Raw genomic sequence first — 12,389 nt, 5'->3', positions numbered from 1 at the left:
TTACATAGTACAGCTTATAACTTCCCAGCCAATTTTAGATATGAGCCTAAATTTAGCCAGTCAGTGCCTGGATTTTCCAGGGTCATCCACATGAATGAAAAACGCCACAGATGTTTAACAGAAAGGAAGTTCATCTTCAATTTCAGAGGTGGAAAAATCTCAAATATGTCAGAAATGCTACCCCTAGCCTACATCCTTGTGGCTGGGAACTGCAGCGTGTAGTGCTGTGCAGCTGCTCCTGTTAGAGATCTGAACTCTGGGAGTGCTTGATTAGTTTGGTCAATAAATTTGATATTTCATCTGAATTCACTTGCTTTTCTGGGGTAAAAGGCAAACTACTTGGAAACTGTATATGAGGGCGTATATGAGGGTGGCAGGGTTTGGTTTTGGATGCCTATTGTCAGACCTTTAGAATAAGAGGCTGCAGAGGTTTAGATTTTGTGCAGACGAAAAGAACAGAGAGGGGTTAGCTTTAGCTGATTAAAATTTGCATGAGATCTTGTTCTTAAGCTCTTTTTTAAAATGTTTAGAGGTTTTCCCCTGCTAATTTGCTTTCCCAGCATAACAGAAGAAATGCAGCTGTATTTTTAGAGATAACTTTGAGTGGCACAACTGCTTTGGATTCATTTTAAGAATAGTGTGAATCAGTATTAATTCAAGATATAAAAATCTGTATTTTGTCAGGACAAGTGCTGCTGATATTCCAGGTCAAATTTCATATAAAGCTATAATTTAATGGTGCAAGCATGTAGTTTTTAAAAATACACCTCTCATTTTGTGGCTTTACCTTCAATTGATAGTATTCTTTTAGGGTGTTTTCCTAACAAACTGTAAAATACCAGCTAAGATCCTTCTGAACTTGGTAATCATAGTTGCTTGGGAGGTAGTAAGGGTGGAGAGAAGGGAAGAGTAGTGAACTGAAAGATTGACTGTAAGGAAAATAATTGCATTTATTCGTTGTTAAAACTTCTTTTCTGCTTCTCACTATAGCTTCTTTTTCCTGTTTCTAAACATACAATAGCTCTTTTACAAAGATAACTGCTTAATAAGGTTAACAGTGGCTTATCTAAAGATTTGTGAGATTCAGAAGCCAATATAAAGCAGCATCAGAAGCTTTATGATCACGTGCTTGAAGAATTAAGCAGATTTGGAAATATACATGAACAGGAAATTGTTGTAATAAGTCAGAAATTGATCAAACTTGTGGCCTTGTACCTGTGTGTCCTGTTCCGTAATCAGATTTGATACAGCTAGTGTTAATTTTCTAACTCACAGTATTCTTTATGAAGTACAATATTCAATTGCTTATAGAAGTGAAAGCAACTTTAATTCATTCTGCCCTCCATTGCATATTAGTAAAGTTAAGTTGGGGTGGGAGGAGGGTGTGTGTATACATAAAAAATATTTAGGATTCCAATGGAAATTTACAGGGACTTTAAGGAGCAGTATAAAAAAATCTTGACACTAGTGCTGTTCTGGTTATTCCTAGAGAATATTTATATTCTTGATTAATTTCCAGGTTACACGGGTAGTATTGTTGTGGGTGAACAATCACTTCAATGATTTTGAAGGAGATCCTGCTATGACTCGATTTCTGGAAGAATTTGAGAACAATTTGGAGAGGGAGGTAAGTGAGGGTTTTTTTTCCTGACAGTGTGGAATGGCAAGAGTGGACACGCTGTTGTTATATATAACTCAATTTGCTTTTCTCTTGTAGAAAATGGGTGGACATTTGAGGCTGTTAAACATTGCTTGTGCTGCTAAAGCTAAGAGAAGATTGATAACCTTAACAAAGCCATCTCGAGAAGCCCCTTTGCCTTTTATCTTGCTGGGAGGGTCGGAAAAGGGATTTGGAATCTTTGTTGACAGTGTAGATTTTGGCAGCAAAGCTACAGAAGCAGGCTTGAAACGTGGAGACCAGGTATGTAGTATTTTCAAATGTCTTCCGTCCCACCCCCCCTTCTCTTCACTCAATAAAAGTAACATTACCTCTGTATTTTTAGATACTGGAAGTGAATGGTCAAAACTTTGAAAACATTCAGCTGTCGAAAGCCATGGAAATCCTTAGAAATAACACTCATCTGTCTATCACTGTGAAAACCAATTTATTTGGTAAGTTTGTGAGCACTTTTTATTCTAATTTCTGTTCTAATTTAGATGGAGTCTTAAATTATTATTTTTAACAGTTTAAAATAGTTTTGTTTGAGACACATCTGTACTGGGGAGAACAGAAAAAAAGCAGCTTGCAGGTCCTTAATTCATAATTGAAGAGGAAAAAAATTATAAATAGGGTCTGAGAAGAAGTGACCTAACTCTCACAAGTGCATGTTTCTGGATTAAGAGAAACTATTGTGACCATTTAGCTCAAATTTATAAAACATGCTTATGGATGGAACAGTCCTTTCCCAAGAAAGAAGCCTCTTGGAATTTCAGCTTATCAGTGATCTCAATCTGTCTGCTGAATTTGCTCATAGTTTTTCAGTCTATGCCACAAGATTAATAAAAACTTTCTTGTTAGCTAGGTGAAAACAATCTTGCTACCCTCTGACTTTATTCGCTTCACTTCTCCCTCTAACAAGTACTAAAGCAGTCATGAAGGAACCTTTAAGGAGGTCAGGACCTCAGCATCATAAATAAGTAATAGTTTGTGGGTTTTCTTCGCTTTTTACCACAGAATACTTGAGTTTATTTGTATAATTTAGTGATTTGTTCCCCAAATATCTTTTTCAGGATAAGGTTCTTCATTGCAAGTAAGTAGGGCAGAACATTACCACAGGATGTCACTTCACTAACTGATGATTAAATATGCTTAGGCTATTTCTGAAAGTCATTTGTCAAAGTTTTTTCCTGGGATTTTTTTTTTTTTCTTTGCATTAAAGATTCTAATATTTCAATTGTCTTCAATGATTAAGGCATATCTTCATATATCTGTATACACTTGTTTAGCCATGCTTGTTTCTCTATGTGTAAGTTCTGTGTTAGCATCCTTCACACACTAGATTTTTGAATCTTATGCTGCTTTTGTTGCTTTAGTATATTTAAGATTGTCGTGGTTTAAACCCAGTCAGGTAACTTGTTCACTCCCCACACATCTTGCCCTCCCCCTACTCCCGGAGGGACGGAGAGGAGAATCGAAAGAATGCAGCTCCCATGGGTTGAGATAAGAACAGTTTTAGTAACTAAGGTATCGCACAAATCACTACTGCTACCACCAGTAATAACAATGATAAAGGAAATAACAACGGAAGAGAATACAACACCTCAGCACCAGCCAACCGATAACTTGCACCCCCAGCCTGACCAAGCACCAACCCATACCTCCTCCAACCCTGCATACTCCCACCCCTTCCGGCTAACTCCCAGTTACATCCTGGGCATGACGTGCTGTGGTATGGAATACCTCTTTGGCTAGCTTGGGTCAGGTGTCCTGTCTCTGCTTCCTCCTGGCTTCCCTTCCTCCCTGGCAGAGCATGAGGCTCACAAAGTCCCTGGCCAAACCAAAACATCATTGTTATCAGCTCTGTTCCCCGGCTGAAAGTCAAAACACTGCACTGCACCAGCTACCAAGGAGGAGAAAAATGACTGCTACTGATGAACCCAGGACAAAGATATTAAGACAAATGACAATTTCTTCAAAAGTTGTTTTTTTTTTCTAAGTTTTTAACCTTGTTCTACTGCAAATACTGAAATCACAACACAATAGAGTATTAAAACAGATAACTTTCAGTGTTTAAAGTATTCCTTAATCCTAAACAGAGTTTCGTTTTCTTTTAACAGGAGTCTGTGTCTGATTTGTCTCTCCAGCCTATTTGACAGTAGTTATTGGCTCAGATTACTCTCCTCCACTTTTATTTGTGTGTCATATTTGAAGCTTTTGAATTCTCATGGTTATTTGTTGTTCACCTTTAGAGATAAGGGAATATTAAGAACAAAATTAATAAACACATCATAGTAAAACCTAGCCCATAATACTCATCCTTAGCTGATTGCACTTGTTCCTCACTTCTGCAATTCCATGGGTTTAATTATCAGTTTTCATTTATTATTACAAATCATCAGATGATTTTTCCATTGATATATGGAGACTCGATCTCCAGCTGAGTGTTGTGTGATTTATTTAAATATATCAGCGCTTCTCTGAAGCTAAAAGTTTCAGTAGAAAAAATACTTCACAAATTCCTCAGGTATTCTGCTTCAGAGATGCCTTTTTGGTAGGAAGCTGAGGGGAGCCTGAGAGGGATTTTTGCCTATCTGGCAAATGGACACAACAGCCCTATCAAATGTGCAGAGTGTCTCAGTAGTCTCATACTTTCTCATATTTTCCTTATGACTATTGAAGTTTCCCCTCTGATTTCTGATATTTTTTTTTCTTTTGGTCCTTAATAACTTACTTTGTTGCTAGTTAGCTGTTTAAGGCTGCCTTAAACAGATAATTCCCTATCTCATTTTGATCTAGTGTGCTCTTTTTACCTGTGCTACTATTCTGTAGAAGACAACATCCTTAGCTTGAAAAGTCAGTCCTTCTGTTGGCACCATCCATGCAACCATGTGGTCATCTCGTATATTTCTATTCTGGGCTGGGCTGATTTATTGATATACTGATTCATACTACAGAAAATGAATGTCCTTTTAAAAATCTAAATGTTTTTTAAAGTCTTGCGTCAAAATTAATTTAATGCTTGAATTGACAGAATATCCTAATTGATTTTTTTTTTGTAATGTTTAATATTGAACTGGTCTGTTGTGCAGAGCTTTCTTTTACATTTTTGTTCTTTTTCTTTCTGCCCTTTTTCTGTATTGTGTAGTTTTTAAAGAACTCTTAACACGGTTGTCAGAGGAAAAAAGAAATGGAGCTCCCCACTTGCCTAAAATTGGTGATATTAAAAAAGCGAGTCGTTATTCCATCCCAGACCTTGCTGTTGATGTGGAGCAGGTCATAGGATTAGAAAAAGTAAATAAGAAAAGTAAAGCCAACACTGTTGGGGGAAGAAATAAATTAAAGAAGATACTTGACAAGACTCGAATCAGTATTCTGCCTCAGAAACCATACAAGTGAGTTTTATATTTCCTCTTAAATGTGTTTTGTGTTAAATTTTAATAATTTCATGATACTTGTAATTTGTCATGATGCTTTTTAATTTATTAATGCAAACCATGCTTACACCTAAAAAAATACACTAGAAGATACTAGTCTGAATATTTAAATGATCATAGACAACTAATAATGCAGCTCCTGACATCAGTATGGACATATTTTGCTTCTTATAAAGCGATAAGACAAATACCTTTTAATGTAATTTACTGTTTTCTTTTAAGGGGACTGGAAGCTTACCAGGCAATTAATTTCAAAGTAACTCTGCAAACAGGTTTACTTGCAAGTGGTTGATAGGAGAAATTACTTCAATTTATCCACATTCCAGTGATTTGTCAGAATTTTGAGTACTGCCATAAGGGAGACTGAAGTTTAACTTGGATTCGTTGATAGATTTGAGTATTTTTTTAATGAAAGCTAAATACGGTATCTGGTATCTTTTATTCTATGAACACATTTTAGAAATTGTATTCTGATAAGGATTGTTGAAAATCATAGAAGAAAGAGTTTTATGATTTTATGGGAATCTGATTCTTGGCCAAGGCAGATGGCATCAATTGGAAAAGTTAATTGTAGAGGGTAGTTGATGTGTAAATTTATGTTTTCTTTTTCATGTCCCATTGAGGAAGAAATCTGTTCTATGTAAATTCACTGAAAGACACTTGTGCTGAAAATCTAGGACTTTTTCCTGGTATTACTTTAAATAAAAGTTTGCTTAACTAAGGTAATGTTAGGTATTCTCAACTAAAGCAATACTGTTCTGAAACATTATGAATAGAATACTAGTAATAAAAAGGTTAAATTGAATATGCATTATTATATCCAAGTAATGGATATTTCTTAAATTGACAGAGATACCTTTCAGTAGAGGAGAACATGTGAATCTTCTCTTTATATTGTTTGTTTTTAGAACGTTTTATTTCAGTGGTCTTATATGTTTGTTCCTCTGATGAGCCATGCATACTGTTAGGTGTGATTTTTTTTTTTTTTTCTTTGTTCACCATTGTGCACAACTTTGGCATAAAATTCTCTTGTTGTTTTTTTTTGGTTTGTTTTTTTTTTTTTCTCTGATTCCCCTCATTTCTGCACTTTTTCTGTGCAGGGACCTCTTTGGGTAAGACTTAGAAAAGCAGTACACTTGACCTATTTTCTTCTCCTTTTGCTAGCTTTACTGCATGCGTTACATATAGCAATTTGTCTGCAAAGCCTGTTGACATTCAGTTGTTTGTGTCTATGGTTTCTGCATAGAGATGTGTAGCTGTATGTAGACTGTCGTGTTTATGCTTTTTTTTCCCCTATTGTGTAGAAAATTCTATCTCATTTTCCCTAATATTTAATGGTATTGCATATATTAAGGGATATCACCTATTCTCACATGCATTTAAATACCAAAATCAAGAGGGATAAAAAAGCTGATTTACTCATTAATTAAAGTAGGAATTTAAAGACTTCATCTCATAAGCTAGCTGACTCATGAAACTGTCCACCTTTTCTTGAATGTGAATACTGTGGGTCTCCAGTGCCTTCAGAATGTATCCAGATAAAACCAATCTTTAAAATGGAATTAGGTCACTCTTAGATGGAGCTTGTCTCTTTGTGAGACACTAAATCAGTATCGGGTGAATCAGTTTGAGCAGGATGTAATCCATTCCTTCAGTCTTGCTTTTTAGTCAAATAATGTCAAGTAACTTCCTGACCTGAGCAAAGAGCACCATTTACTCTGCATCTACTGGGAAATCTTCACTCCACCAGCTATGAGGCAGCTCTTGAAGTGTTATTCTGGTTACAGACTCCACTTGAGCTCTCTTCATTCTTTACTCTTTTAATCCAGAGTGGTTTTGTGGGCTGTAGGCTCAGTTGCTCCAAATAAGGATTAAACACAACCCCCACCTCCATCTCCAGCAGAGTCCCTGGTCTATAGTGCCGCATCCCAGACAAAGCAGCAGCCTCCCTCTCCCCTGTTTGCAGCCCTGCAGTGGGATGCACAGTATACTGCATTTTGAAGGAATAAGCATTCAGTGACCTCTGCCTCTCTGTTATCTCTTCTGTCCTTTTGCAGGAAAGTTAGTTCTTAGTTAATGCTATCTCCCTGCATAGGAAATGCATGCAGGAAGGAATAGAAATGCCTTTCCTTTTAAACCACAATCTCCTGTCACCAGCATAATAAAATATTTTACCTAACAGCAGGGGCAGTTGATCGTTATGGGACTTGAGGTTTTCTATTGTTGCTATTTGTGTCTGAAAGTTTTGGGGTTCATTTCTTGTTTGCATAAGTTAGAACTTGCTCAGATTCTGATTTAAGTTTTTAAAATAGTGTAAAGTGAGTGTAAGGTAAATATGTTCCAATTTAGTATAAGAATGTTTAGAATCAAGAAGAACTTTAGGAAAATTGCTTTCTTTTTTAAACTAGCATTTGTCAGTTGATCCACTTTACTGAGGCTGCCTTGGTAATGATGCACAGGATAGAGATAAGGTCATATCAAACTGACAAACAGTGAGAGGAATACATAATGCAAATGAAACTATTACTATAAGGGGGGAGGGTCACATTGTCTTAATTTAATTTTAATTTAGAGAAAATTCTGGTGTTGGCACATTTATGAAATATGCAATAAAGCTGTCTAGAGCCACCAGAAAGCACTTTGAGGTTCAGGGGCTTTGGGAGGTTTTGTTTACTTGGTTTTTTTTTTTCGCATGTGGAGTTCCTACTTGAAAGACAGTATTTCAGTTTCTGGGAATGCTTATAGTTGTAGAGAAGACTTATCTGCTTGTGGCTTAAAATAAAAGTGCTGTGTGCTGAGCTGATAATCACTGCTTGTCACAGTATTTTGTGCTTTATGTGGAAGTACAAAAATACAGATGTTCAGATTCAACTTAACCTCTGATTGAGAATGAATCCAGGAACCTTTTTTCAGTGGACTTGAGTGTTTATCACTCTCGGGGCTTGGAGTGTACATTTTGTAATTGTCAAAAAATAATAAGCCTAACAGCTCCTCAGAGTTTAGTGGTGAACATGAGGATCTTCTGGCAGTGTGAGCAGGCACATCTCATCACTTTGGACATTCAGGTGCTACTGGCAAAGTGAGACAGCAAGCACTGTTGTCTGAAGTATTTTAACTTCTAAATAGTGATTACTGTACTGATAATTGGAAGTGTGAAAATGTAGTGATATAGAGTCCCTACATCTCTAGTATAGCCCAAGCTCTGGACGTCTGTAAATCTTGACTGTATTTCTTTCTGGACACAGTGACATTGGAATTGGCCAGTCTCAAGATGACAGCATTGTGGGACTGAGGCAAACAAAGCACATTCCTCCTGCTTTACCTGTCAGCGGAACCCTGTCATCCAGTAATCCTGATCTACTGCAGTCTCATCATCGTATCTTAGACTTCAATACTACTCCAGGTAAAGATCTGTTTCTGTTGTTGCCCTTGACCTTATAATTTCCTTTCATTGATCTCATTGTTTGGGTTTTTTTTAATGGACTTCCAGAGTCTAAAGATGCATGTGAGTTTTTATGAACTGTATGCTGTAACCCCCCCTGATTAGCCAGATAGATAATAATGCATTAGGGTTTATTGCATTTGTTCCAATATACTTTACCCAAATATATTAGACGTCTGTTACTTAAGTATGTTGCATACAGAGTGCCTCTTACTGATTGAATACTCTTGGCCATAAAACTTGCTTTGCTTGGTATTATTTCCCTGGTAGATCAGTCTTTGCAAGAGTGCAGTATTCTCAAAAAGCGCAGTAGATCATTAGCTTACAGTAAAGAAGAGGGCACTGGACTGGGACACAGGACCTGCATTTCAGTCTTTTTCTGAACAGACTTACATGGTCTTGTACCACATCTATAAGGGGCAGAATTTCAAAGTTCCCTGTTAGTCACCCTGCCTTACATCTTTATGCTCATTTTTTTTCTATATAAAGTGATTTAAAATCCCATTCAGAAATGGATTAAAAATGAACACATTTAGCAGACAGGAACAAAGCATGGGGGAGAGTGATGGAGAAAAAGGGGGGAGAATTCAAGAAACTTGAGAGCCTTATCATGTGAGAAGGATTTAGCTGGAGATCCTGGTGGGGTTAGGATTTGGGCTCTTATCTGACTGCAGGAAGGTTCTTAGTGGGAAACCTCTGAGTTAAGTATCCAAATCTTTGCTGTTAAAATGTAGCTGCTGGACGAGGATATGGTGGTGGTAGCTGTACCGATACTTGGTTATTTTAGTCTAATCTTTAAAGTATTACTCAAAAGTAGAGCTGAAAATTTAGTGCCCTCCTGAGCCTGAGGGTTTTCAAACCTTACCTAAAGTGACAGTACTTAAACATCATCCTACATGCTTGCCAAGTTGGTGCAATCATCATTCTCAAAACTTTGACACTATCACCTCCGTTTTTATATAGGGCTAGAGAACACTACAAGAAGGTGATGTATGATTTTTGTGCTAGTGCCTAAGATTGATCCTGAGAGAGTGGAAAGATTGTTTTTTTTTTTCCTATTTTATCTAACCTTGTGTCCATATTCTTTATCAATAAGTCTAACTTCTTTTCGTCACTTTAGCTATTAATGAGTGAAGATTCTTTTCTCCAGCTTGCCATTTACCTAGACCAGACAGTTCTAGGTAATTAATGTACCCCTAATACTGAGTACAACACTACAGCTAATTTCCAGAGCTGTGGGCATCACTGTCTCCCACAGCTTGAACAAACTCCGTTAATTGAGAAGGAAAGCCATTACAGGTCTGAAGGTCCTTCAGTCACAGATGGAGTTTGGATAAATTTAACAAATGAATGATGTTCTACTGTTTGCTTTGAGGAAAGGAGATAAATAATGGTGTAATGCTGTTGCTCCAGTGTTAATAACTGCTTTCACATTGTCTTTATAGAAAACATATTAAGTAATTTGAGCTTTATCATTTATAAAAAAAAGTTTTATTTTTTTTTAATTTTGCTAAAAATTTGGCAAATTTCCACACACTGAATATTTTTAAAGCAATTCACAAGTATAATTTTTCCTTAAGGAGGGGAAAGCGGGACTAAAATAAAAGACATATACCTTAACATGCCTTAGGGATGGTTGCATTGTAGATAGCAGAGTTGAATTATATATTCAACTTTGTATACTTCACAACTTGGAAAAAAATTAAAGCCTTCAATTTTAATTTCTTTTATTACTTTGCTCTAAATGAAAGGTGGAGGCAGCTTGTAAGAAATTGAATGCACTGGAGAAGAAAGGGAGAAGTGGTATAACAGCTGTCCTTCGAGGCTTTAGGGGATATCCCTCAGGACAAAATACAACTTGGCAGTTTGAAGGGGTATTTTATGAGGAGAAAATAAAAACAGCTTGAAATATGCAAAAAGTCATTTTAGTTTCTCTTCTGATTTGCTCAGGCTTTTTCAAATATACTTTTTAGGGTTTATTTTTAAATGCTCATAAAGTCAATAGCACTTTGATTTCTCTTGTGCTGTCTTTGCTGTTCGATTGGAAGTCAAAATAATAGAGTAATGATGAGCAGCCTGTCACTGTTACTTTTTTGGGTTCCCCCCCCCCCAAGCTTTCTGAGGGACTAGATGCTTTTGATACAGCATTGCATTATTCAGCCTGCCACTCCAGTTTCCTTCTTTGAAAAGTAGTGAAGGGAGGTGATTACAATTCTAAAGTGCTGTTTTATTTTAGAATTATTGTGCTGAATTTCTTGCTACCATTGCTATAGCTGTAATCATTTCAACTGCTAGCAGACTTCTCTGTGTTCTCTGTAATGCTTTTGCTACCAGCTCTGATAGGTACGCAGCCTGAGAAATTGGATGGTAAAATACAGTGCAAAGATAATACTTTTCTATTTGCTGTTCTCTGCGTTTCTTCATGCTAACTTCAGTGATCCAGCAGAGCAGGTTATTTTCTCCTTATAGAAAGCATTTGTTTCTTGGGAGTGTTAAGCAAGTTCTCACCTTGGTATTGTTTACAGTAGCTTCCCACCTTCATAGCATTTCTTTGAGTGGCAAGTATTTTGGTAACAGCAAGAGGCAATAAGAGACCACTGGAGAGTGGTTTCTCTGGCTTTTATTAACATCTCTGAAAGGCTGTGTCTTTGGAGTCTGCCTTCTTCAAGATGTCAAAGAATGTAGAAATTATTTCAGGTGCTGCTTTGTATCTCTCTTCGACCAATTACTGAAGGAAGATGGGTCAATGTAGAGTTGGTGATAAAAGGCAAAATTAGCTTGCTGGTTATAAGCTATTTGCACAATTGACTCAAAAACTTACAAAAAGACTAAAAACTCGCCTGTATTGATACCTGTTATCTGTAGCTGATGATTAAGTCATCAATGTAATTCTAATGTGTTTCAGTATTACTGCTTCTCAAGCTGCAAAAATACGACTGTAAGCTTAAAAGTTACAGGCTTAGTTGTGTGAAATGTGTAAACTGATATATTTAAACTTAAGCAGCCGTTGTGGCATGTAAATCAATTCCTATCTGAGAAATTAATTTTAATGGTTTCCAAATGATTATTTTGGAGACATGCAGCAGCAGTGGGAAGATGCTAATTTTTGTTCTTTTGTCACAAGATTTCTGTTTCTGAATAGATTTTCTGTAGTAACTTGAATACATGTTATGCACAGTCAGGTCTTGTAAGAAAAGACTGTGGTTGTATCAGAGAGCATGTTTTCATCTGGCAGTTGTTTTTTTCAGTGTTTTTTTTTTCATAATGATAATTCTTTGGCTGTAGATTCAGAAGACTTTCTATTCTTCCCTATTTTCTTGTTTGTGTGACCTTTATGATCTCAAAAAAAAGGAATTTTTTTTTCAAAATATATTTATTAAAGAAAGAATAGATGTCATGCCACACAAAACTAGAAAAGGTTATTTGTACCAGAGGGAAGAAATTGAATTAATTGAAAGTATTTGTCAGTTAAAAATACTTTATTGTAAAAAATCCAGTGGTGGGTAGCTGTACAATTTTAGCTGTATTTATTTATTTATTAAATAATACAATTATATCAACTTCAGTTGGCTAATGGGTCTTGATTTCCATACACTAACGGAAATATCAAAATATATGTGGATTTGATATTTCCTTATAGGTTATCGAAATGCCAAATCCAACAGGTGGAGTTAGGCTGTTAATTTCCCAGACTTCCTAAAAGCAGCTGCCTTGTAGGTATTCACTGAAAGTTTCTTGTCATCAGACACTTTGAGAAATAAAGAGCAAGTTTTCAGTCTGTTACTTACATTGAAATCATAATAATAAAGGTGTATCAAGGATAGAATATTTTTGATGATTAAATACTTGCATG

At 36.3% G+C, this 12,389-nt stretch overlaps 1 protein-coding gene across 8 annotated transcripts in view; it reads left to right on the top strand.

Moving 5' to 3' along the window:
- The window catches only part of RAPGEF2 (Rap guanine nucleotide exchange factor 2), a 195,604-nt gene that overhangs the window by 161,125 nt on the left and 22,090 nt on the right, over positions 1-12,389 (top strand). For all 8 annotated transcript variants that reach the window (XM_061475731.1, XM_061475722.1, XM_061475706.1 and 5 more), the window contains 5 exons: positions 1,520-1,627; positions 1,718-1,921; positions 2,004-2,112; positions 4,806-5,052; positions 8,340-8,497. In XM_061475731.1, coding sequence (XP_061331715.1) covers positions 1,520-1,627; positions 1,718-1,921; positions 2,004-2,112; positions 4,806-5,052; positions 8,340-8,497 — 826 coding nt within the window. The remainder of the gene's footprint in view (positions 1-1,519; positions 1,628-1,717; positions 1,922-2,003; positions 2,113-4,805; positions 5,053-8,339; positions 8,498-12,389) is intronic.

Source organism: Pezoporus flaviventris, unplaced genomic scaffold, assembly GCF_033815535.1.
Source record: "Pezoporus flaviventris isolate CSIRO_AGI_PZ_B2104156 unplaced genomic scaffold, CSIRO_AGI_Pfla_v1 ptg000002l, whole genome shotgun sequence".
NCBI classification, from domain to species: Eukaryota; Metazoa; Chordata; class Aves; order Psittaciformes; family Psittacidae; genus Pezoporus; species Pezoporus flaviventris.
This window is presented reverse-complemented; position numbering and strand designations above follow the sequence as displayed.